General features: G+C 35.5%; 1 protein-coding gene across 1 annotated transcript in view; it reads right to left on the bottom strand.

Annotated features, from left to right (window-relative positions):
• POC1B (POC1 centriolar protein B) overlaps positions 1-27,949 on the bottom strand; it is a 51,075-nt gene that overhangs the window by 13,921 nt on the left and 9,205 nt on the right. The window contains exons 4-10 of the mRNA XM_035337624.1: positions 27,625-27,804; positions 26,199-26,306; positions 25,308-25,423; positions 24,816-24,949; positions 24,006-24,074; positions 22,874-23,023; positions 14,277-14,363 (exon numbers count right to left, since the gene is read on the bottom strand). Coding sequence (XP_035193515.1) covers positions 14,277-14,363; positions 22,874-23,023; positions 24,006-24,074; positions 24,816-24,949; positions 25,308-25,423; positions 26,199-26,306; positions 27,625-27,804 — 844 coding nt within the window. The remainder of the gene's footprint in view (positions 1-14,276; positions 14,364-22,873; positions 23,024-24,005; positions 24,075-24,815; positions 24,950-25,307; positions 25,424-26,198; positions 26,307-27,624; positions 27,805-27,949) is intronic.

Raw genomic sequence — 27,949 nt, 5'->3', positions numbered from 1 at the left:
CTGGGAGAAAACCAGAGTGCAGAACTCTGAGCCAATAAGAAGGTTGAAGAAGAAAAGTAATGACATTACAAAATGCTGTCCCCTTTTCTCAGTTTTTTGAGTGGAAATGTCTTAAAGAATAATATGCTGATTCATATTATTAGTGATGTGAAATAGATAGCTTCTTTGTAATCAGCTTATCCTTCCTGACAACTGAAAAAAAAAAAAGAAAAAAAAAACGTACACACTCACGTACACACTCCTGCCTCTTTCAGCAGTACAATCTTAGGAGGTAAACAGCTTGAGGAAGCTCTGCCTCATGATTCTTAAAGGATCCCTTTGCCACAGAGCTGCAGAAGGGCAGTTGGTGAATACAGCAGAAGAGAAGCAACCTGGTCTAGTGTCCATGAAAACTCACAACTTTGTGTTCCAAATCCCATTGCTCTCACATCTTATTACTCCTTCCTGGTTTATGGGAGAACTCCAGTTACCAAAACTTACAGTTTCCATTTGTTGTAGTGATGCTTATGCAATTGGAAGAGTTGACGTATTACAAGCAGACAGACAATTCACAGAGAACATGTTTTGTTCAGCCATGCATAGCATCTTTTCCACAGAATAGGTTCAGATGAACAGGGCCACTGTGAATTGGCACATTGCTCTTCATTTAAAGCATACAAGTAGAAAACATTAACGTAATTTGTGATTTTTTTAAAAGAAACATCATACAGAGCAGTAAAATACATACACAAAGAAATATTGCCTTAGAATATGAGATACATATACATATCTTTTTATATATATAGTCTCTATGTACATATATATACACACTTAAACATATATGCATTTTATACATATATAACATTTTTGTATGTGTGTATATACATGTCTGTGTATGTGCATATACAAACATATATATATAAACACCTTAGAAACCCTTATATTATCTTAGAAGAGAAATAAACCACAGGTGTGCCTTCTATAACAAGCAAAACTTTAAAATTGTGTGTGTATGTGTATTAGGAAAGTAAATGGAAAACACCAAGTAAAGGGTTTACCAGTTGAAGATAACTATTAAATTCCTCTGGTCACAATGTATTATTTTTTTTAAAATTCCATCCAGATTTAAATTTGTTAAACACCCATGTGATTCTTCTGCACACTTTCCGTATTTAATTATGTTTGCTGCTACATTACCAGCACTTGCAGTATGTTTTAATTTTTTGTTTGTTTTGGATGGCCACATTTAAAACATTAAGATTAGTATTCTGTGTTCAAAATGGGAAAAAATGTGACAACACAATTATACATATCAAATCACGGTTTAACTTGGTCACCTTCCTACTGATCCAGAGTTAAAATAACAATAAGATAAATAAAAAAAAACTTTCTTGGAGTGATATTTGTATTAGTGCCATTCAGTTATGAGCTGTCCCAGTCTAAACAGTACTTAATATCAATTCATTTGTCTTTTTATATGCCTGCACAGTTAAGTATATTCTTGCATGACTGCTCTATCAAAGTCCTGACACAAAAGTTAACCTACACCAAAAAGAAACATTTAATGGCATAAAGAAGCATCACTGGCAGCTAAAACAGGAGCACCAGTATGCTCCCCAAGCAGAATTGAAAGTTAAAGTACATGTAAAACTCGGAATTGAAGTACAAGTGCAGGACTCACTTTACGACACTATACATCAATAAACTACTCAATTTCTTTTCCGGAAATCTGGTCCTCATGCTAGACCAGCACAATTGAAACTGGAAACTTTTATTCTGTTCCTGCTTGCCATTTCTTTAGAATTGAAGTCTGAGCAATAGAACAGAAATTTTGATAAGAATTACCATGAATTTAAATTAAAGCCCTCTTGCTTTGGAACAATGACTATGTTACAGCCACTATACTTTATTTTTTAGGGAAAAAATGTAGTAATACTATAAAAGTTTAACGGTTATGAAAGGAAGATCACTTTGATATTTTATTATCACCAGTAGCAGCCTAAAAGATGCAAGAATTTATGAAACTCTGTGTTCATGCAAGATAGAGGAGATATACCGTTTCCTGTACTTCAATGAAAACACATGGTGTCATTGGTGCTCCCTGTCATCTATCTCCCTGCATCTTAAGGAAATAATTTCTAATAATAGTGGACGATATTAACACAAATCTCTACTGAACAATCAAGTTAAGTGAATAATATTTACAAAGAGGATACTCTCAACTTTCAGCTGCATGGGATAGCTAAACAACGTGGAATCAACTATATACTATCATTTGTGACAGGTAGTGGTCTAGTCAGCACGTGGAGATGCCACACTCAGTGGGATATGGAAGAAGACATAACCCTGCTGTGTACCATACTCTATACTTGAGAAGATGATAAAATGAAAATAAAAATGAAAGCAGTTGGCACTATAATCCCAGATCGGCAGCTGGCATTCCAATCCTAAATGCCAAATTCCTCTTCCGGAGTTAGAGCCTTCACAGATAAAATGTACTGTTGCTTTTTACATCTTATAGTGGTAGAATAATATAAATGAACATAAACTATAAATGACAAACTGTAGCAGATTGGGATAATTGAAAGCATCAGTAAAAATTCTATAGCCATTAGAATTAGGAGCAATAAAAAGGACATTTTTGTCCACTTTCCTAAGGAAACAATGCTTACACTATCATTTCTGTCTGCCTGTCTCCACACCCCATTTGTAAGTTTTGAACTTCTTGCAGATTTAAGAGGGTCTGACAGAGGAATCTGACAGAGATATTTTAGAGAGCTGATTTCTGGTAAGCTTCCTGAGAATAGATTGCCAGCTAAAGGACAGAAATCATTAAGTACTCCCACTGGGACAGAGGCTCTGGCACAAGTTTACATGTTATTAGAGACTACAGAATGCGTACAAGAGAAATAGAACTTACAATTACCTCAAAACAAGGGAAAGGGTTAAAACAAAATATTTGAAACATAGATTTGTAGGAAGCTGGCCTACATTATTTCTGTCATACAAGGATTATTTGTACTTCACAAATATCAGGAACAAAAGAAATCCTAGCAAAACTAGAAATCCTAGTATTCTTAGTAGCCAGAAATGTTAACGGGAAAAAAAAAAAAAAAAAAAAAAAGTGGTTAGTAAAGTACCTGTATCTTCTGTTTAGGAAGACAATGAATGAAGTAGTTGCATTTCTGGCAAAACACTTTCTAACCCAACCATAAGTAAAAAAAGACTATTAAATAGTTTACATGGTATGCAAATATTTTTAAATCTTGGGTTACGTAGTGTATACTCACTGGGTCTAAACTAATTTAACAAGTAAATAATGGTGTTATTACATTTTTTGTTTATATCCTGTAATAATGGAACAATACCAGAGGAAGGCTAACATTCCATCAATACTTAGAAAGGATAAACAGGGTGACTATGTGGTCATAGGTCACAGTAGGCTTGAGAATAATGTCAGGGAAACACTGAAAAAATGATTTACAACATAACTGGCAAGTATTTACGGCACAACATAAAGTGAATCAACATGCTAAAGTGAATCAATAAGCCAAACTCTTGCAAATGAAGTATTTAGTCAAACTGTTCCAGATAAAAGTAAATATATATACTTTTCCATAATATGCATGCTACAATTTTAATTAACTCATTTTAGGTCAAAATGGAGTATGAAATAAATTATCTAGCTAGTGTTTCTTCAAAACCAGTAAAATTAGGAAGTTACTATGGAACTATGATGTTTTTAACGATTCCACTGAAATCTGTTCTTGCCTCAGTCCTATGTAAAATGTGCCAGTGATCTGAAAGATAAAGTTTACATAAGTTGCAAGAAAGACATTCTGAAAACTAAAATAGTCAAAGCTGCTTGGTAGTCTGACTTCACTCAGCTGTCCAAATGCAACATCATGTTCAAAGGTAAGATCTCAGAGATGGAGGTGTTATTGAACAATATGCTCTACAAAGCAGAGTTTTGGAAAACAGTGTCTTAATATATAACTGACTGAATTATATATCAATGGCAATCATGGCTTGGAAGAGTAATATTTTCTGTGAGGAACACTGTTTACAGTTTATAAGTTACAAGTATAAGTTTATAAGTATTAACACTGTTCATCTAAGAACAGGATAAAGTAATTAATTCACTTAAACATTTAAGGCAAGAAAGGGGTTTTCCTATGTTGTAATAAAAGTGCTATAATATTAAATCAGAGTTTCATGGCAACGCCTGTGCTTCAGGTACCTGAACTGTAGTGAGGAAGGGGCGTCCTGGAGTTTGGGAAGTACAATTTCTACACAGCACAAAGGGAGACAACAGCACCCCTCTTCTCCCAAGCACCGAACGGAGCTGATTCAACCAGAGTCACATAGTATGAGGAGATACATGGCATTGCTATTGGTCACACAACTCCTACATACCTTTTGTTGTTGTTGTTGTTAAATACTATTTATTGCAAAATGCATAAAGAGCAATGGAATCCAGAGGGTTTTTTTTGTTTGTTTGTTTGTTTTCAGAAAACCTTAATCACTGACAACAGACATCTCTCCTCTGATGCTGTACACTTTCAACTTTTACTTTACAGTGCTTCAAATTCAAGCATGAAGAACGGAGCAGGCTCCATTCAGCTTTTGTCTCCATTACCTGCTGTTTAGGTTACAGCCCTGCAGATGGAAGAAAGCAAGCAGAATCCCCTCACCCTGAAAAAGAGAACTCGATCCAAGTCACCAAGTCTGAACAACAGGAAGACATTACTACCACCTTCTTTACTCATGTTTTTCCACAGATTGTCTTGCAAGAAAGACCATGTTGGGATGTGCCATGCACGTAACAGATCCCTGTTACAACACAATCACTGCAGGTGACCCTTCTAGATATTAGATATGTGGCCTCAATGGACATTGGTTAACCTAAACTGAGATACAGCCAGCACTAACCTCCTACTTGATCTCCAAATAATTTTTCCACTATTTCCTTTGTGCTGGTATTAGTGCTTAGATAGCTGAGCAGATCAGGGAATTGACTTGGATGCAATTAACCAGACAAAAACAGTTGCTAAGTTAAAGTGACTGTGAAATCATCCTTTGGCATTGTTCTGCCTACTTTCTGACCTCAAAACTATTTTAGTGGACGGTAGGACCCAGAAGGCTTTCAGAGTTTTTCTGCATCAAATATCTAAATGATGAGGCTAGTATGGAGAAACATTTTTGCTCTTGTTGCTGAATTTTGTTTGAAAAGTCTCAATTTTTAAGTCCTATTTTAAGTAACCTATGTCATTTTAAAATTCAAATCAGTCATTCCATTATCTCACATGCAGCAAATAACACATCTCTTACTGCAAACTAGCTATCAATGCAGCAAGGTCTTCAAGGACAGATATGTTGTATTAGAACAACTGATATATTTGGAAAATGCGCAAACGACTTTAGGCAGAAGCACCCTCTGGGTTTAGATATCACTGTAATCTCAGTGATAAGCAGAATTTGCTAGCACTTGTTCAAGCATTGTCATTTAGAAATATAAGAAGATATTTAAATAGTATTAGTGTTTTATTTTGTAACAAACTTGCATTAATCATTTTTTGAATAATACATTGGCTGAATATATTTCACTTTATACTCAAGGTTGCACCACACATCTGCAAGCATGCTGCACTAGACTTAGACTCCAATAATATTTAAAAACAAAGGGCAAGCCAACAGCTTAGCATCTTGTTTTCTAGCATGCTTGATCTGCAGCACAGCTTTATTATCCAGCTTAAGATAAACAAAAGTAAAACCTTGTAACCTTTTCAAAAAGTCACACACTATGAACTGATACCAACATTCCCATGTTTCTCTGCCCCACGTAGTGTGGGATCTCAGAATTATTGAAGTGCTGTGAACTTAACTTGTACTACTGAAAAAAAAAAAAGAAAAAGAAAAAAACAGGTGTTTAGAGTAACAGAACTACTGAATGCTAACTTCATTAACTTCCATTAAGCTAAATGATTCACAAATGGCATTTAGATCAGTAGTAAATCATCATCTAGGTCAGCAGGAAGCTCATTATGGACTGACAAGCCAAGTGACAGAGACACTTTTCTGCAAGTGCTATAGTAGTAATTTCCTGTGTGAAAGGCTTGCTGCTGTTTGTGCATTCCTCCGGGGATAGTTCTTCTCAGAGGATGTTACTCTTCCCCAGGAAGAGGAAGGAACCAGTTGTTATTGGATGTGTGGGTTGATAGCTGTCGGGCATTTTCTACATGCCTCTGAATCAGCTGTGAGAACTGTGAATGCAGCTTGGATTCCCAGCTGGAGGGGGAGAAAACATGACTTTGGCAGACAAGGTCAGAACACAAGAGTACAGTATCTCAGGAAGTTGAAATAGTAATAATACCTGGAACTTCTGAGCCTCTAGTTCCCAGAAAAGTGCTGATTTGCTAGAGGAACAATATAAAGACATGGGTCAACCTGAAAGCATTCCTGAGGCATTGCACTGTTGCCATGACTAAGACCTTATACAAAGTAAAAGTCCTTAAATCATTCTCAAGTAATTTATAGTAAGCCAATTACCTTATGAAACAGTACCAAAAGTTCAGCAACAGCATCCATTAAGAATGTCGCTATTGGGCAATGGCAACATAAGTACATAGACTGCTTTGTGAGGAAACTAAATATTGAAGCTTAGTCTTTTATATTGGAGTGGTGAGGAGGGGCTCCTGTTAGGTCCCTCTCCTGAACTTGCTGTCCTGCTGTAACTATCTCCCTCCACATTTACTTGGACACTTACTGAACAGGTCATCTATAGCTAGTCCATGCCTAGTCCAGTATCAGTGAGTTCAGTGTCTCATCCCACCCATTTTTTCTTTAGTGGAAGCACTAGTTCTTAGTTTCTTTATTCTGCCAGCTTCCAAACGCAGTAAAAAACTATTAGATTAATATATATATATATATATATATAAATATATATAAGGGAGACGGGAAAGAGACAGACATAAACAATATAAACTCATAAGCTTCATTTCTTCAGGAAAGCAGGTTAAAAATAGTATAAGAAATATTATATTCTTGCACTCTCTAGTGCCCAAATTCAGAATTCCATCTCCAGTGAAAACTTGACACTCTTTCTCAAGCTCCAGTTCCCTCAAAGTATATAATGAAGCCTATTAGTGAACATCAAGATATTTATTATTACCTAATTAAATAGCAGCACAACACATTTCCTGTTTTTTTCCTTGTAAACCTGCAGTTACATGCTGTGGTAGAATATCATCACTGCAAAATGCAAGGGTCATTTGGATCATATTCTTCTTTTATTACAAATATTGAGTTCACCTTTACTTATCTTTGTTACTTGATGCTTGTATTATCAAAGCATAACTCTTTTAAGATTAAGTACACCAATCTTTTTAAACGTGCCTGCACCTGTATAAAGATATTTAAAAGTTTAGAGTTTCACTGTTCAATATGTCAAATGTTTCATCCTTTTGGCACTTAGGACAGAAGATTAGCTGTTTTGTTTGTATATACCCTGCTTTCTTTGAAAGACCCCTAGCTGGGCAACAGACAAGGCTGTTACTACTGCCTCATGGCTTCCTTGTGGATTAGGGGAACAACCTCCCTCTCGGAGAGCTGTGAGACTCCTTTCCTGAGAGCAGCTGAACATGCTTAGCTGCAGAGCTGGGGTGGGGGAGAAGGCACCTTACCTTCTGCTCCCAGCCCCAAGCACTGTACCTGTAGAGCACACAAAGCAAAGAAAGGTCTGTCTGCTCTAAGCCCTGAGGACACTAACTATTGCTTCTCCAAGAGCAACACTGGACAGAGAGAAACATTTTCAGAGACACAAGAGCAGAGTTTACAAATTCTTACTTTTCATTCTGTCACAATGAACACCTCTGAGTCCCTCTATTTACAACATTCGTTCTTCTAGTTTATGCTTTCCTAAGACATCAGAGAGTCAAAGATTTTGAAAGTTTTTAGTATGCTCATCTACAAAAAGCTGCAGTTTTAGTTCACAACTTTGCAGAAGCAGTGTATTTTCACATTATCCCATGATTTCATTACTCTGTGTTTGTGATTTGGAGTCTGGATCATGGAGTTTCCAGTTTGTTCAAACCACATTTGCTGGCAATCACAACAACAGAAATATAAAAATATAAAAAATATAAAAATATATTTTTAAAAAAGATAAATCTATACTTAGGGAGAAGCCTTTGTTATTTTGAGATTAGTTTTCTATATGTGGTGTGAATGTTAATTTTGCACTTTGCAGCGGTGCTAAGGTTCTGTCTGGAACAGACAAAGGTAAAGTGGATGGGAGAAAGACTGATGGGAGAGATCAGTAAGCGTCAATTTTGATCAAAGCCCTTCTACGGATGGTATCACTCCTCAGTGCTACACTCTGATTTAGTCTAGAGTTTTGGGCAAGGAACACAAGCAGGGCTTTTCTTTTGTCTTTTCTTACAGGACAAGGATTCCAGTCATCTTATTAAAAGGATAGTGACACAACTCCTTTGGTGGAGACAAGCATAGAAATGTCATGCAATAATCTGAGTTTAAGTGAAAAGCTGAATGTTGAAGGTCCCAAGAAAACACAAGATCCATGAACTGTGGAAAACTGTTGTGCTTTCAGACAAACTTTAACAACTGCTGGGCACAGAGAAGTGCCACAAAAATTCTGCTCCACTGGATGTTCCTTTCCACATTGGACTCGGGGCCCAGAGGAGGTGATATAGCTGTAAAGTTCTTATTTTTTTTTCCTTTCTTCCTTTTCCCCTTCCCTTAACCTCAGTGAAGAGGGTTGGTGTTTATTTCCAAGTAAAGCTGAAGCCAGGAAAGAATGCAGATCATAATATATTTGAAGTTGCATGGTAAGTAAAATATGCAGTTTTTAGCTTTTAAGATAAAATTCTTTTGTCACACTCTTCTACAGAATTCTAGAGTTGGGTTAAGGAGGAGACAATATTCCCAGACGATCTTTTCAAAATAAGTTCCCATGAGAAGAATAATTGTGTAAGTTTTAATGTACACAGAGATGGAAGAACTAAATGCAAGTTTTGAATTTTTAATCACTGCCACACTTTACTACTTACATGGGGTTGTTTATTTTCTGGTTGTACTAAAAATAAAGGCAGTAAAATTGTGTCAAAAATACGTACGCCCTGAAATACATACTGAGGAAGCTACGTGCATAGCGTAAATGAGAATACAGATGCTTCTAGCATTTGCATTAAGAGACTTAACACAAATGCAATACAGATTGATTAACAATGTCTTACCTGAAGGAATAAAAAATTCACATGATCTTATTTTCTTTAAAATATTTTACAGGTTTTGGGGGAGAAGGAATTCATTAGGTCACTTTCTATTTTAAAACACAGTATGTCCTGTTACCGTAAACAGTCGTTATCTTTCCTCTTCCAATAATGAACCCATACTCTTAACTTTGTAGAAACCATACTGAAAAAGAGTAATAAGTATGTCTTACTTTGTGTTAAGTAGCACTGGAAGAGAAAGAACAGCAAACATCTCACAGCCAGTGCAGACTTTCTGACTTCCAGATTACAGTACATTGCTTTGCTTCCTCCAAATCCTGTTTACATGAGCAAGGTCAAGGGACGGAACATTAGAGAGCCTCTACAGTGATTTCCTGCTGCTGTCAGTAAAAACTACTGAGACATCATCAACTTTCCCTTGTTCCCAACAGCTTATCAGGGACTGGAGGTTATCGATGTATTGGCTTACAGACTTTCTTTTTTTTTTTTTTGCCAACCTCTCTCCCTCTCTCAAAACTACAACTAAGATCAGAGGACGAAACAGGAGAAAATAGTTCCAAAGCAATGTTTTCAGGGTCTTCAGTGAGATAAGAATGAAAAAGAACTCACCCACACAGCTGCCCCAAAATCTTGACCCCCATTCAGTGAACATTTTCACAGTTTAAAAGGCTAGCACAGACCTCACTTCTAACAACCGCAACAGATGAAGACTCCTACCATTGGAAAAGTCAGGGCATTATGAAAATACCAGTTAGTTAAGCACAGATAACTTGTTTTTATACTAATTTCAGTAACACATGGGAGACCTGAATAATCAAATTCAAAACTATTTTCCTGAAAATATCAATATACTGACATAATTACAAAGACATTAAGAAATTCTAGTTCAAAAGAAAGCAGCTCTGTACTGATGATTACACTTAAGTTTTTCCACTGATACAATGATCATGTTCCCTTCACTAAGTCCACAAAGGAAGTTGCATCAGTTTGGATCTTAGACAAAAACAGGTTTTTCAGTGTTGAAGAAGAACTGGCTTTACAGCTTACAAGTTAAAACAAATGCTGAAAAGATACAGTATTTAGAGTTTAATTATTTGTTTGTTTTCCAGCAAAACCCCTACAATAAAATTATTTTTGCATATTTTGGCTTAGTTTTCAGTGCAAGAAAATGAAAGTACATTTGGAAAACAAAAACACGAGTAGGCATTTTCAAGTAATGAAATTATTTCAAATTGTTGGCTTTGATAAAACAAATTAAATGTCTGAGGACATTAAATATTCCTTGAAAAGAAGAGGAAGAGTGACAGAAAAACATAAAAGTATTTCCTCATACAGATAAACCTCAAAGTATAAATAAAGAAAATATATTTTAAATTCACAACAATAAAGAGTACTAAATTTTAAAATATTTGTTTTTAAAGTTTTGTCTGTGCAGATTGCTGTAAAGAATAAATGACAATAGTACTTAGCTGCACCTTAACTATCTGGAGTTGTGTCCAGTTTGGGGCTTCTCAGTACAAGACAGACAATGACATCTTGGAACAAGTCTAGATGAGGGTGAGCAAGATGGTGTGGGTGCTGAAACACATGATATGCAAGGAGAGGCTGAAAACAAGGTTTGTTCAGCCTCATGGAAGGTAGGATGGGAGATTTTACTGCCATCACAAATATCTAACAGGCAGATAATGGAGAAGTCTGAGCCAGACACTTATTAGAGAACTACTGTGATAGAATTAGAGGCGACAAATTGGGACATGGGAAATTCTAACTACACATTATGAAACACCATTCAAACACCAGAGCAAGCTGCCTAGATGGGTGGCATAATCTCCATATTTATACATGTTCAGAAATGAATGGGATGAGGCCCTTGGGATCCAGCTTGGCCCTGCTTTAAGAGGGAGGAGAGATGAAATCAGAAGAAATGTCTGGAGTAATCTGTACTGCTCCATGAATTTTATTTATAAATCTATACAGAAGGGAGAAAAAGGAATAATCCTTTGCTCTGTTGCAAGTCATCTTAATGGGCAGTAATAGCACGTTTCCTGTGACCGGTATGAAGGGACAAAGTTCCAATAGAGTGAAGAAGAGATTGTCAAAAGGGAAAACACAAGAGAAAAATCAGATAAAGTGGTCTTTCTCCTATTTCCTGAAGTAGCTTGATATGTATGGAAGTTTGCCCACTTACTGTTAGTTCTTCTGTTAATCATTCAACAAAACCTTACAAGGTTTGGTACAGACTTCCACTCTCCCTGAAGATCTTTCAGGGAGTTTTAGGAAATTCATCACAGATCCTACACAAGCTTTTCATTTGTCCCAGAGAAGCCTGTCTATAAATACTTCAGACAGCAATCCAACAGAGGCTGTATATCTTGTCTTCTGTAAAAAAAAAAAAAGTTAAGTACATCTGTTGATTAGCTACTGCCAGCAGTCCAGCAACTTGCCAAAGTGTCTTGTAAGTTCTCCTTAGGCCCCTGCCATGTTACATGCTTGATGGTAACAACATTGAACAAGAATCCTTAAGGATACCTAAGTGCAAAGTGTATTTTTCTCTCTAAACATATCAGAAGGGCAGAAGAATTACTTAAGTTAAATAAAAACACTTGAAAAAGAATAATGTAGGTATACATGGGTCTTTTTTAAAAAAGAATCTGACAACCTAATCAAAGATTTTTTGCTATCTGAAGGGCAAGACTCTGGAAGAGAGTTCTTCCAGTAAAGATAGCACTGAAAAACCACAAGTAGACTCAAGATGAGTCTTGAAAAGCTTACAGGAAAAATATACAGTTGTATTATCTTTGATAACTGGTAGGAGAAGAGCAACCTGGGCGTTTAGAATGATGTTGCAGGTGTAAGACATGAGGGAAGAGGATGAGCTACACTAGAGGCTGATGCTATCTGCTAATACAGATAGCAGATATATCAAATATCATATCATATCAAATAATATACAAACACAGTACCATTCAAGTGAGGACAAACAGCATCAAGGGGACAGCTGGCAGTGAAGGTGGAACAATAAGAAACCCAGCATCTGCCCTTCCCCCTTTGATTTTTAGGAATAAAACATGAAGCTTCTTAGAAAGGACCTCTGCATATTAGGGCAATTGAGCCAGCTTCAGATGAAAAGGTCCAAGTCACAGAGATGTAGAATCCTTTGGAAACAAGACATGATGAGACTGAATGGCTGACCCAATTAAACAGGCAATCATTCCACAAAGAACAGAAGCTGGTAAGGCACACACTGGACACAATGACATTAGAAATGAGAGAATGAGTAAAGCAGGGAGGTACAGATAAGGCTGCCAAAGCTGGGGAGTGTTACTTACTGTGTTGGGGAGGGAAGCTAATTGAAGAGAAAATATGGAAATAGTTTCTGGAGTTGTGTCAATGATGGTGTATTGGACAGAGCAGTTGTCCTTACACCTGTAGTCTGAGTTGCAAGGACACAGAAATGGCGACAGATGGAAAAAAGATGCAGATTGAGTGTTGAGATGCAGAAAAGTGAGAGCCAATGCTGAATAGGAGATCAAGATAATGGAAAAAAAATGTAGTGATTACTGACACAGTCAAAAGGCATCAATTTTGAAGCAACATTTTTGCAGTAAAGATGACTGTAAAGCCATCTAGACTTAAATCAAGAAAATGCTGTCAGTAAGAGGTCAACTGGTTCCTAGAATTAGTTCTTGGCATAAAATTAAAAAAAATACTTTCCTATTAAAAGAACTAAGGAAAAAGATTAGATGATTGGAGGATGTATAGATATGTAACAAAGAATTAATGTAACCATACATTTGGATTCTATGATCAGCATTAAGACCAAGAAGTAATGAACATAGCATATTTTAAAGTGACAGTCAATAAATTATAACCACTAGAATTTTCACCATCGAGCCTTCTAAAGAGACATCTTTAAGTCTGCAAATTACTTTTGACAGAAATTATCCATATTATGATATACCCATATTATTAAAACATAACACTACTCCTGAACTTTAAAATATATGAAACTATCATCTCTCAAATAAAATTACTTTATGCTTATTTGTTTTTGAAGAACATGTTTCTTTGAGATGTGAAAGATTTTCATGATTTTAAAATCATGAAAATCTCAAAAGCATCAAATCTCAAAGCATTTTTATAAACTACCCTCACGACATGCCCTTTTGTAAAGCATTCATGACAAAACAGAACAGCAGAAACCACACCTGCTGCCCATCAATATGTATTAACCCTTCAGCCACACAAATTCTTGTTATGGTAATATAGTTGTTCAAGATACAAATCATGCCTTCACATGAAGGGATTTCGAGCTAAAAGAGAAATTCCCAGTTTAACCTAATTCTAGAACAGTACGTCTTTTAGGACTTCATACTAGGAGAGCATATTTTTCCTCCTACGAAATTAGTTAAAACATTGCCTTCCTTTCCTCCCACATGCCATACCAATGTCATATAAAAAAGCTAAAACTAGAAGGAACTAATCCTATGCTAAGACTAGAAAGAACTAATCTTATGATTCTTTCCTAAAATGTGTAAATGTGTTACTTTTTTTTTTTTCTTCTTCTTCTTCCCCTGGAGAATAGATGCCTTAAAAGGCAAATATATATATATTTATATTTACATATATATATGTATATATATATCAGTTCTGGAATTTTATCAGTGAGGCAACTACGCTTTGGATTTCCCATTATTTGCAGCTAAGGACAGTTACAGAAAGTGTTTAAGGAAAAAGCAATGCATTTTAATGGTAATACCTAGATATAGTTAATATGGGTTTATAATTAGGATTTCTGCTTAGTACATGAGTAAAATCAATAGTATAATGTGAAAGCTTCACTATTACACCATCTTCTGGCTAGCTTTGGGAACTGTGAAAGAAAGTTTAAATTGAGAATTTAGAATACTAAGTTCTGAACAATTGACAACTTTTTAAAATTTATTTTATTCATGCAGACAAAAAAAAAGAAATGCCATTAACATGTTTAGTTTAAGCCAAACTAGCTAAGCGTTCTTCCCACTCCTTTCTCAAAAGGCAACTTACCAGAGTACCAAAGGATGGAGAAGAAGTAATCTCTACAACAGGTGGGTCAGGAGTTTGTGTATCAGTCACATCAAAGGTAGGGTTGACCTGTTGAAAATTAATTACAGTCCTCATTATTTCGGCACCAGTACAAGAAGGGAAATAAGACTGAAATTAAAAGGCTTACTTGCTTCACTGAGATATCACTGTTCTCTAAAAACTAAAAGCAGGCTTTAAAAATAAAGGAAGGATGCTACCCTCACAATAATGTAAAATGTAATCATATAATACAGAAAGAGAATACAGGCATATGTTTATAAGAGGTGTCATTTATACTTTACAAATATCTGTCACCCAAACCTAACTCAAAGATTCTTACCCTAAATATTAAAAAATTCAGTTTATGATAAACCAATAAAAATTGAATAAAAATACTAGTTTAAAATGGAGCTAGTTTATGTACTCTATAACTACAAATAAAGAAACTATAGCAAGCTCTAGCTGTGACATGTTTGCAGCACCCATACTCTCCGCTCCAGTTTGTCTTTGGTTCATACCAGTTTCTTCCTATTTCACTTCAGCTAAACCAAACAGAGGCTCAAAAACTATTTCAGATCTTTGCAACTTCACCAAAACAGAGACTTCCAGCATGCACATTGATAGTATATGTACAACATTCATGATCTGACCACCTAGTTTCACAATACCATGATTCAAAGAACCTCATGGTTCAACAGTATGTGGCTAAAAACCTGCATCATACCCATACGGGATACTCCCACCTGCCCTGGATAACCTTTTTTTTTTTTTTTTTTTTTTTTTTTTTTTTTTTTTAAAAAAACAACAACAACAACAACAACAACAACAACAAACAAACAAACAAACAAAAACTTAGAAAAATGAGAAGCCACACTGACATTTTAGGGAGGCACAAAAGCCAAATATTACATTTGCTAGAAATTGTGTTTTGTGCCAAGCACAGCCAGTTATGGAGATTTACAGCCCAATGTGTCTGGCTATTTGAGCTGATTATGTTCAAGGAGGAAGCTTGTCTAGCTTGTAAAGGCTGAAATAAAGGGCACTGACTAATTTCAAAGGAAGATTAGACAATGTTTAAATCACCAAGGAGTCTGGTATAATAAAGAGAAATAAACACACTCTATTCCGACTCAGCAGCTTTATCAAAGATGGCATTAATTCTAGCCATTTTACTTTAATGGTTTTAAACAAACAAACCCTACACCAAAACAGGATGTTCATTAGATAAAAGGATCACTTTGTTTTGCCTTTTTTTGCCCACCATATCACCTGAAGCCAGTCAGAACTCTGGTTAAGCCAGAGGTGCTCACTCAGTAACAGCTTCAGTGGAATTTCCTGAAGCAAAAGTACTTGATGCTAGGGTTCTATCATCTGAGTACACTAATGTATAGACATCTAGGTCAGAGATCCATTTGTTAAGTAAATAGCTAAAATGAGATGTTAAAACTGGAATTAGTAGCCAATGAAGGCAGGCAATGGCATCTTCCTACTACTACCTGAAGCCTTTTCATTATGTTTGGTTTGGATTGTCACAACTTTTATATATAAATTCACGTTACAAGAAGCAAATAATAGAAGCAAAGTTCACAATAGTAAGATCTTCCTCAGCAAAGGGGAATTAGGGAAAGGGTGATCACAAAATTTACTAGCAACCTAGAAAGCAGAGATGTTTAAATACAGATGTTACCTGGCCAATCATGTGGAAAATGACCCTCTGCAGCACTAGTAAATCAGAGACAGATGCCAAGACTTAATTAATGGGACATCTTAACTTTGCTTTTAATATAGCTCACTTAGCTGACTTGTACTGCTTAGCTCTTTCTTGGATTCAGTCTCGACAAGCCATTCTTCAATCAAGAGCTTTTTTTTTTTTTTTTTTTTTTTTGTAGGTATTCTGTCTTTTAATTCAGTTACAATTGGATCAATTGAGAATGAGCTAAGCAGAGGCAATAAGGAAAGCCAGTCCTGCTCCAGGGCCATCACAGCTGGTAACTTAAAATTCTTCCTTAATTTCTAGACAATAGCATCAAGTGCTAATTCATACCTTTTTAATTTTTTTTTTCCAAATGTTTAGATCAAACAGACAACAAATGCTGTGCTTAAGAGCTTAAATCTTCATTTCAGTGTCCAGCATAATTAGGGTCATTTGTGTCTGATTTTCAGTCAGTGCTATAGTAAATATTCATTATCTGAGTGTCAATCATACTATTGGTAGCTGAGCCCAACAATTTTTTTGACATATTATTTGGTCACTGAAGAGAGGGCAATGCACCTGCAGGACTCTGCAGAACAAGCACAGCAGTGCCTACCCCATATCAATATTCTAATGTAGAGGAGCTACCCTATGATTATTATTAACAGCTATTTAAACATCTACTTTGAGCTATCTCTTTGTTCCATACATCAAAGCTATTGCAAAACCAATTAAATGCTTTTCCTGATATGTATTTGCTACAAAAATACATGGTATGATTAAGTTAACGAAACATGCACTTTATGTGGAAGTATCACATCCTAGAGCTGGAACAAAAGTCTCTTCTGCATACAGTTCTGCTTATCACTTTATCTGAGATAAGGGGACAGAGATGTGAATTGCAGACACTGACTAGGAGAGCAGGAACTATCAGAAGTTATGTTAAGACAGCTAAATATATATTAGCTTGTTAAGCAACAAGTCAGGAATAGCAAAGCGTATGAAAAAAGGCACAAAACCCATTAAGGCTGCAGCTCAGCCCTTCTTCCTGTAAAACATGTTTAATATCAAATTTAAAATTAATGAGGTAATGGAACACAGCTAAACATTAAAAGTTTCAAAAGACTGGACACATTTCTTGAGAAAGTGATGTGATTAGCTGTCCAATAATCACAGCATATTTGGAAATATTTAACTTTAAAAACAAGAGGAGAAAACCAGAACACTAAAGAGCAAGGTAGAGAGAACCATTTTGTATGGTCTTCATTTGGAACCATATGGAACCATTTTGTAAGGTCTTCAAAACCATAATTCCAAAACTTCACTTATGTATTAATTTAACAGATAATTACTTTCATTATCTTCTTCCAATATGATGATGCAGTTACCACCTTTTGATCCACAGTAGAGGAAAACATTTTTGAAGGAAAGATTCAGATGCAGAACCTTTCATGTAAAAAAAAATAGAGATTTCTGAAGGCTGAAGCAGAGCAAAACCAAAACACATTTCTTAAAAAGAAATAAGAGACAGAAATTAGGATCATTGCTTAGGACAGCAAAGACTGAAGGGAGGAGCAAAAGAAGCAGGCTCAACTAAGTACATTAATTCTTAGCCATTAAATGAATATGCCCCTATAGATATTCCTAAACTGATTTTAATGTAATCTCCAATTTAAAAGCCCTTCAAATTTTTAGAATGCATTTCATAAGACATTGATGCTGTATTAAAAAAAAAAAGATAATAAAATTAAAAGATGAAATTTTAAATAACTCATGTAAAATACCTCCTAGAAAAGTGATATAGCCAGCTGTAAAAATTTAGCTTTGAATTTGATTAAATGCTGTATGTTTGTTTTTTTCATAGACTGGAATCCTCAAGCCAAACAAGCAATTGCCATATATTCTAATTTCTACTGCCACCTAGTGTAAATTTGGCTTTCATACATCTAGGAAAACATTTACAACTGAAATTACATTGAAAATTTTAATATGAAACTAAGTAAACAGTAGATTTTCAGGCTGAAGATACAAACTCAATGCATCTTTAAAAATATGTAACATTGGGATTTTAATATGTTAAATGAAATTTCACCTACTTTGAAGAGGTCTCTAGTACACAAAAAAAATATGTACAAACACAGGAGATTGATAAATATAACCATCAGCAAGTGGAATGCATTTCTTTTAGTACGTTACACTAAAACTGCCCTCCTGATTGAACATACTATATATCAAATACCCTCAACAGCTCCTTATCTCAAAAAGAGACAATGACTGGGATTCATGTCAGTTTAAGTTTAGACATGCTGCTGTATTTGAGCTAGTCATCTGAGCTGGTCATCTCCACTGATAACAGTGGGCACTTTCAGAGAACAAGTCACTTAGGTACATTTCCAAATTATCCGAGTAATTGTAATGGTTACAAGCTTTACAAAAACAAAACATTCTAGAACACCAGCTGAATCAATTTCTTCTTACTTGAATAATCAATAATTGCATAGATGCAGTGCAGGTGGAGAACAGCTGTAAAGATTTGTAAGCTAAGAACATGAAAAACTGTGTCTTAAAATTCAGGCTACTGTCTGTTTAAAGAGAAGATACAAGTAAATAATTTATTTTAAATGTTAACTGTGTTTCAAAAAGTTGGCAGAAAGGGAGAGAGGAAAGAAAAAAAAGGTACCTTAAATATTATTGCCTCTGTGTACCACTTTGAAGAGTGAGTAAGGAAGAGTTCTGACAAAAGGTGAACATACCCTCAAGCTCCATGTGTTAGTCACTATTCTGAATGGCAAAATACTAGGTGATTCTAGTCAGCTGCTACAATTCTCGATGCTCTTGTGCAAGCTGTTCTCTTCAGAGCAGTGTTTCCTAATTGGTGATGTGTGAAAACAGTCAAAGTTTCTGAAGCCATCTGAAAAAAAACTGAGCAAAGCCTGCTCCATTTCATACAAACCATTTTCCCAAAACCAGGTTTTGAGATAGCAAGGACCTTGCCACACTGAGGCAAGCACAGACAGAGAAGAAACAACTACCAGAAAGCAGAAAGAAACCTGGAGAGGCATGAAACACTAGCAGTTTTAAAAAAAAATAAAAATACAAAATAGAAAAGCATGGACAGAATTACAAAATTACTTGCCTCTTCAGTTCTCTCTCTCTCTCTACATCCATTGAATTTTCAGTGTTGTACAACCTCAGATTTTATCGTAAGGCTATCCATCTTCATTTTTGCTATAGAGGTGACTAAACTTAACCAGGTCGGCATAACTCAGGGTAATGCATTTTAACATGCTGTAATGTCTAAATGACATTGCAGTGGCTTGTAGCAAACCTTAAAAGGTCATCTGTTCTTCTACGTATCTCGTATTTGAAGTCTCCTCTGCCTGCCTGTAACACTTCAATATGTTGCTAAGCCTTTAAAAATACTGTTACTTCAGTTTAGTAAAGATCAGTCATCTTCCCCTGTTCCTCATGAAAAACAACAAAAAAATACAAATAGAAAGCAAGCATTTCTGCACTTTGAGGCACAGATCAAATACAAGGAAAAACTCCTTTGTTACAGTTCCTGCATAGTACTAGAACTGGTCTCCCAGAGACTGAGGTCTCCCTCCCTCTCCAGGGCTCCCTAACTAGACAAAGCTGAAGCTGACTTGATGTACTGGCAACAAGACAGATGACCTGCAGAATCTCCCCCAAGCTGACACGTCTGTGATTCTGTTACTCCTTCCCTTGAACCTTAGAAACGTGGTGAGCAAATAGAACAATGAGGGTGATGGTGCAATGAAAAAAAAAAAACGTGTTTGTTTTAGCTGCAAAATGGGACAATTCTGGCCCCTGCCTCCCCCAGAGTACAGCAGCTCTAGAAATGCTGCATTTTTCAGTTACAGGAGGCAATATTTAGGAAGACAGAACACTGAAAAAATGTCAAACATAGCTACAAAAACTAAGGCATGTTAGTGTCAGTAGTAAACTGATACTAGCTTTTTCCTGATAAATTATGTCTCTGCCCAGGTGGTAAGGTCCATTCTTCTTCACCACAACAAAACATTCTATTTTTGTTGGTACAGGCAGGAGGAGCAGAAAAAAGTGAGAGAGATGGAGCAACAAAGCCTGATAACTTCACTTTAACACTTTCTAAACTATTAGATTATTATATTAACTTTGAAAATAAGCTGTAAAAGAGATTCTAATCATTATTACTTTTATTAAATTGCTCAATTTACTACAATAACAGTATAGTACGTTACATTAGTTACATTAGTTTTGTTGAACCAGTAACTGTTCTGTCTAAAGGAACATAATATACTTCACATTTATGTGAAAGGAAGATAATGGTATCTTACAGTGATTTACATCACTGAAAATGTGATGTAAATAGAACACTGAAAACAGCAACCTTAGTCTTAAAAACATTAAATTGGTCCAGAAGAGAATTGTGACAAGATATCAGGAGAGTCCAAACCTTTGCTACGACAAATGACAAAGCCATAGAGCCCTTTCACTATGAGGGAACAGCTAACCCAGAAGCCTGCAAACTGCTACAAATGTTACAGCCAAGCAGAATTGCAGACATTAGATTAAACGAAATCTGTCAAAGCTGGCTTATAAATAATTTCTTGACATTCATCATCAGCAATGTGTCCTTGTGGCCAAGAAGGCCAATGGTATCCAGGGCTGTATTAGGAAGAGCACTGCCAGCCAGATGAGAGGGATATTGCTCCCCCCTCTCCTCAGCCCTAGTGAGGCCTCACCTGGAGTGTGTTTTGTCCAGTTCCAGGCTCCAAAGTACAAGAGAAACATGAAGCTCCTGGAGAGAGTCCAGCAAAGGGCTGCTAAAATGATGATGGGACTGAAGCACCTCTCATATGACAGAGGGCTGAGAGAGCTGAACATGTTCAGCCTGGAGAAGAAAAGGCTCAGACGGGATCTGATTTATGTGTACAAGTTTCTGATGGGAAGGATGTCAAAAGGATGAGGCCAGACTTTTCTTTCTCAGTGGTGTCCAGTAATAGGATGAAAGGCAATGGGCACAAACAGAAACATGGGAAATTCTGTCTGAACACACGGAAAAACCTCTTTACCGGGAAGGTGACTGAGCACTGGCATAAGTTGCCCAGAGAGGTTGTGGAGTCTCCTTTCCTGGAGATATTCAAAAGCTGTTTGGACGCAATCCTGGGTAATGTGCTCTAGGGAGCCCTGCTTGAGCAGGGAGGTTGGACTAGATGTCCAGAGAGAAAACATCGAAGACTGTTTTAGCAAATACTCATACCTGTGCTAAGCATCTGAGCAGCAGAAGCCTGGAAAAGTTGCCATGAAAAGAACTCCACTAAATCCTGGAACTATAAGCTGATTGTTTGTTTAGCATATGTTGTGAGTATAATTTGAACAGGTTTTGAAGTAAACCCCTGATGCAGGAAGGGTGGTTTAAATCTGATGGTAAATACTGAAACTTTGTTCTAGCACTATCTATACTGAAGCCTGCTACCAAAGGGAATTACACTTAACTTCATTCATTGACCTTACAATTAATATGGCATTGTATGGCAGAGAAGTTTATTAAGCAAGCTATCATATATACAATTGTCCTGCTCTTATTTTGACCATAATCAGAAAGTTTTAAATCTAACTTGATAGCTAAACCAGATACATGAGAATACTTAGTGAATGATTCTAGTGGAATTCCCCTCCTCCACCAAAGTATTTTCTATCTTTGGACTACTCAAATTGCACATATACACTTTCTACAAGTGTGTAATACTACTGTCCTCATACTCAGGCTCATTCCATAGAGAAAGCCAAATGCATGCACATGCACAGATGCGCCTCTCAGCATCCTCAAGTCTGTGTGTGTTAAAACTCTGAGAAGAAAATAAATTCTAAAGCAGCATTTTATATGGAGAGAAAAAAAAGACATCACAGATAATGGTGAATTTCTATAGAACTCAATTAGTAATGACAGAAAACTAAATGTTCCTGGATTTAAACATTAGATACAACTCATGGACAATAGAGGCACCTGGAGAACATCAAAAGAGAGATAAAAGCGTAGGTAGTCATGAAGCAAAAGCTAGCCATATCTACCAAGGGCAGTCACAAACATATCCCTGGTGTTTTCCACATAAATAATGGTCTTGTCTATGGCATAGTATTGCTTACTTATTTAGCATAACTTTCAGACAACCTGACAAACACAGTATATTTCCAAATACCAACAGGGTGTTCAACATTTCACTTTGGTTCCCTAATTCCCAATACTTTTAAGGGTTGCTGGTACGTTTGATAGCAAAATAGCTGCAGAACAAAATTAGCAGGAAATCAGACTACATGGACATGTGTTTTTGAATTTTGGGTGGAACCAGGAGTTAGACTCGATGATCCTTGTGGGTCTCTTCCAACTTGGGATATTCTATGATTCTGTGACATACTGCTTCATAGTGACATAAAGAACACTACTACCCTAGAAGGGCTTTATAAATTTTTAGATCAATATCAAGATCTTCTCACAATACCTAAAGGTTTTGGAAAGAGGGACAACTTGTGATAGTGTAGTTTTCGACTCTCAGTAACAATGTTACCTTCTCCTATTTATGATGATCTTTTTGGCAATATCCTGAAGCTCACTGAATATACAGATATTTTCAGTGACAGTTTGACACTGTACTTCAGCAGAAACCAGATTATCACCTACTTGTGTTTTTTTGTTTGTTTGTTTGTTTTCTTTTCTATTAACCTTATCATGAATTCATAAGCTATGGTTGCTTCCAATATACCATACACAATAACAAGACGTTTTCAGGTATACACAGACTACATTTAACTAGAAATGCTAGATAGACAGCGTTTACAAAGGGTTCTGGTTTCCTGTATTAAGAGTACTTATTTCGCTCACCTCAACTGACTGAAGCTTTTCATCATGGAGGTGAGGTGACCTTGGGTAAATATCAAGAAGATGAGGAGGGTCATCAGTATGTATTCTTCTAATGTGGTGTTTGAGAACTTTATAATCAAATGAATCAAAGTTGGTTTTCCATAGTAATACCTGTAAAAAGTCACCACATCATTAACTACTTCAAGCCAATATACCAAACTGCTGAGAAACAGGAGTCATCTTACTCATTCCGTGACCCCACATGCTACTGGCTCTACAGCATGGAGTCAGAACAGGAGAAAGGCAATGACACTACTGCACCGACTATACGTATGTACCTGGTGGATTCAGAGAACCTTGCAGTAAGATAGGCATTCCCAGAGTACGCCAGCATTTTGGAGGTTTATATTCAGCTCTTAAGTTTTTATACATAGGAAACAACAAAAATGACAACGAATATTAAAGAAAATTTCAAACTATGAAACACGAGTTGCTGGGCAACACAAATTCCTTCTTTTTGGAGAATGTAAAGACCTGATGAAGAGGATTCCAGGCTTGATAGCATTAATGTAATCATGAGATAGATCACAGCAGATGAAGATTAACTGTATGATTTTCTGTTTAATTAAAGAGAATATTTTTGCTTTAAAGATTCAAACAACTCTTCTTTGTACAAAATCCAATACTTTTTTTTTTTTTTTTGCCAATACAAATCAGCAAAAGTAATATAAGATTCTTTTTCTTCTCCAATTCTAACCATAGTTTTCAAAGCAGCACACCTTAGTTCTTATGATTGCTAAGTAGTGACTTTGAAAGGAAAACCATGTGGAGTGTGTATACATTAATACTAGTTGCAACAAAATTATTTTTGACACTGAATTGCAACACTTAGAAATATTTCTATTACAAACCATTCCCTTACTATAATTAGTATAATAGAGAAGTTCCTAATAACTCTCTTCATAACATCCGATCAAAAGTGGTAAATACATTATTTAAAAACTTGATCTTAACTATTTTTTGCCTTGAATTTAACTTTGGGGTAACACAATATTAGACAAAATGCAAAGAATATCAGTATACTGTAATTAACTCCTATCCACCATAACAAACATTTAGAACACATTTAATTTCAACAGACAATACCACAAACCTGGCCATCTGCTCCACTTGAGGCAAATTTTTCACCACCTTTTGAAAAAGCCACAGAAAGAACAGGACCCTGAAATAAGAAAAAAAGTATATATATATAGTAGAATTAAATGTTATGACTGTAATCATCATATTTAAATACACAGAAAGAAGAAAATAAAAGTCTTCTAATATAAATATTTTTTCAATTTTAATTACAAAAGGAACAAATTGGCTAGTGAATTTTTGCAAGACAACTTGACTGAAGGATTAACATTGAGTATCTTGGTAAGATAGTTCATTATGATTACTACAATCAATACTAGAAAAATATGGGCACTTCCCATAGATTTTAAGCAGAAATTAAGTAACAAAAACATCAGATGTATATTACAATACTCAAAAGAATGTGCTTAAGTTACCACAGGTAGGATTTCTTCTGCATAAGGAGGAAAGAAATAAAACATCTGCTATTCTTCACAAAAATATTTCTTCCATAAGCTTCCCCCCTTAGAAGCACTGTTTTTCAGTAGACAAAAGACTTATATTCCAAATAATTAACTCTCTTTATTTTCAAAATAAATTATTAATACAGAACAAAACTATTACTCAACATTAAGCATGCACGCAATAGTGGCAGATTGCACAGTGGTTGCTAAAATTGATGCATGGCCTTACACACTTGTTACAAGGCAAATTAACACAACACTTTGCTGTCCACTGAAGTTTATCTGCTAGTTGCAAGATACAAGACCTCAGAAATGTTACTTTCCCTTTACAAAGATAATGAAGAACCTATTAAGATCTCCACTAACAGGCTTATTGTGAATACCTTGTGTCCATGAAGCGTGTAAATAAGTCTTCCTTCTAAGAGGTCCAAAATCTTAAGGGTACCATCAGAAGAAGCAGTGATGAGATAGTTACCAGAAGGATGGAACGATACACAATTAACCCCTGCTCTGTGAACTAATTTACAGAAGACAATATTCAAAGACTACATATAATAGGAAATGTACACTTCATTACTTTGCTCTTTTCTACTTGCCAAAAGAAAAAACTATTCCATTTAAGTGACAAAACAAAGCACTGGAGGCATAAGAGATGCTCCAATCTATTTGTTTAATGTTATTCCAGATATTAAGTAAAGTATTGCAAAGGAATAATCAGGATTGATTTTATGGTGTATTTTTTAGGGTTGCTGGCCTACAAAAAAAAACTCAGTATGACTTGTTTCTCTACTTTCCCCAATAAAATCAAAATAAATTAAATTTTGTTGCAAATAAACCCATTCTAAAGAAAATAAAACAAACTATGTTGCTTTTACCTCTGTAGTGCTGTAGTAGCTTGTTCATTCGAATATCCCACAGTTTCACCGTATGGTTAGAACCTGCAGAAGCTATACATGTACCACTTGGGTTGAAATCTGCAAAATTCGCAAACCTAAACATAATTCACGAGAACAGATTCATTACTTGTTTGGGTAGAAATATTTGTATTTTAATAATAATATTAACACTGAGCTGCAGCCAGCTTGTGTGGAGTCGATGTATATGAAAACTCAAGTAAGGTACTTCTAACAACTGAAATAAGCATCAGTAAACAAGACGGGCCTTATAAATGAGACTGTATAATCAAGTAGCAAGTAAAATAAGTTTGTCTAAAAGCAGAAAATCTATCTACAACAGTCTCTTAGCTCAGAAAAAAGAGAGATCGTAGCCATAAAATTAGCAAAGCACATATACAAGATTAATATTCAGTCATTTGTTAAATAAAATTATGGTTCCAGGATGTTTAAGAAAAATGCTGATAAGTAAAAGCAAGTGTTTTCTTTACTTAGATATGGCAGATCACTGAAGCTAACAGAATACTGTCTTCATCAACAAGGAGAGAATTCTTAAAGTGTTATTCTTGTTGAAGCATCAAATATTAAATAGCATTATCCATGTAGAAGATAAACATGAAAAGACTTAAAGACCTACGACCAATCTGACTTATCTCTGGGTTATTTCTTGACTACGGGAAAACACATGAGTAAATGCAGCCAGTTAACTTCTTTAGAAGAATGCAAAATTAATTATTTTAGTTTATATGGATGGTAAAAGAATTTTTGATCTATTTTGAAATACAGCATACAGATGTTAACAAAATGAAACATTAATTTAATCTCATTAGAATTATACATTTACATTTCTCCTTTTCCTACAGTAACACTTACCCTCCATAATCTATGAAACTATCAATACATGTTTTATTTCTTGTATCCCAGATCTTCACAGATTTATCCTCACTGCAAGATGCTATTAGTCTTCCATCAGGTGAAAATCTGGAATGTGCAAACGTACACATTGTTATTCTGAGTTGTATCAGCCATTTAGTATTATAGACATAAGTATCAAAGAACCAGAACCAAGAAAGTCCAGAATTAAAATGTATAACTTTCAAAGGACATTTTAATTTCTTGTAAAGTAATAAAACTGAAAACTTTCTCACTACAGTATTTTGTTTTGTTTTCGTTGCTGTTGTTTTTTTCCCCCCACAATCAATAACAATTAAAACTAGGGCCCTAAGTGATGGGAAGAGAGAAGAAACACCAGTAAAAGCAGCCCTGGGTTGGCATTTCAGATGCCCAGGAGAACATTACAGAAATCTATGGGCAAGAAAAACGAGGACACAGTATAGCCTTGTATTCTATTTTAGCCTACATAAACATTCTCCTTTGAGTTCTCTTTAGATTTCCAAACTGTCAGGAAAATATTCATGATTATTCCTAGTTAGCAGACTAGGCTTATTAAACAAGAAAACTGATTTGCCTATAATTTCACCAATACTTATCATTTCTCGTATTGCACAAGTGTACAACAACTTTCAAGAACACTGATATACTATTTTTAGATCTTCTATGTTTCCTTTTAAGATTAGATACTTTGGAACTTTGTAGGGCTCAGTACTTCACAAGTACTAAATTTCTTCACCAAGGTGTTTAAAGCAGACCTCTCTTAGCTGCAGGTTTTCCATTAATATGGAAACAAAACAGCAAAGAACAAACTTTTCTCGTCTTTGAAGAACTCTGCCTTTAAATAGGGTGCTAATCTTAACTTTCAGTACAAAGACTTTCTTTTACCTTCTCCGATTCTGTACATTTGCCTCATTTTGACTCATGACCAAGAATGGTCGTAGAATAGCTGAGAAAACCACTACCATGAATAATAAAAATAGACATAAGTGAATACGGCAAAATAAGTTGTTAATACAGCACAAAATATACAGGATCAGGGCAGTGAACAGGATACCGATTGAAAATAAATATGGAAAGATATACCTGTCCTTTAGATTTAAAAATATATATATATATATATATTTATCAAAAAATATATAAAACAATCAGTAACAGATTTCGTCTGTGCACATATTAACACAAAACAACATCCAGACTTCAATTAGGAAATGCATAGAAAATGTGTGTGTGCATGTATATATGAAATTGGTTTATTAAAAATTTATTAGTAGTGACAGAGCAGCTTTTATTATTCACAGATTTCCTCTTTTAGTTCTGCTCTATGAAATAAAAATCCTTTGCAAGGAGATCTGGACATGGAATCCACCATAACACCCTCTTCACAGAGAATAAAAACAAAGCTTACTTGGCACAACGAACCCAATGAGTGTGTTGGAATAAGGAAAACAAAAGTCGCTGACGTTGAACGCTCCATATTTTTATCGATTTATCATTGGAAGCTGAAACTAGGAATTGGCCATCATGTGAGAAGCTCACACTACGAACAGATGCTGTATGACCTTTCAGTACCGATGATTCTCCATGACTGAAAAAATAAGAAAACCAAACTCACAATAATATTTAACAGAAATAGAGTTTAAAGAAAAAAAAAAGTTAATCTACTTGGGAGACTACATCTCATTCAAACAAAAAAGGAATGTACACTGAATAAATCATTGTTGCCATATTTT

The sequence above is a fragment of the Oxyura jamaicensis genome, chromosome 1 (assembly GCF_011077185.1).
Source record: "Oxyura jamaicensis isolate SHBP4307 breed ruddy duck chromosome 1, BPBGC_Ojam_1.0, whole genome shotgun sequence".
Taxonomy (NCBI): Eukaryota; Metazoa; Chordata; class Aves; order Anseriformes; family Anatidae; genus Oxyura; species Oxyura jamaicensis.
The sequence above is the reverse complement of the archived record's forward strand: the minus strand, read 5'-3'. Positions and strand labels throughout refer to the sequence as shown.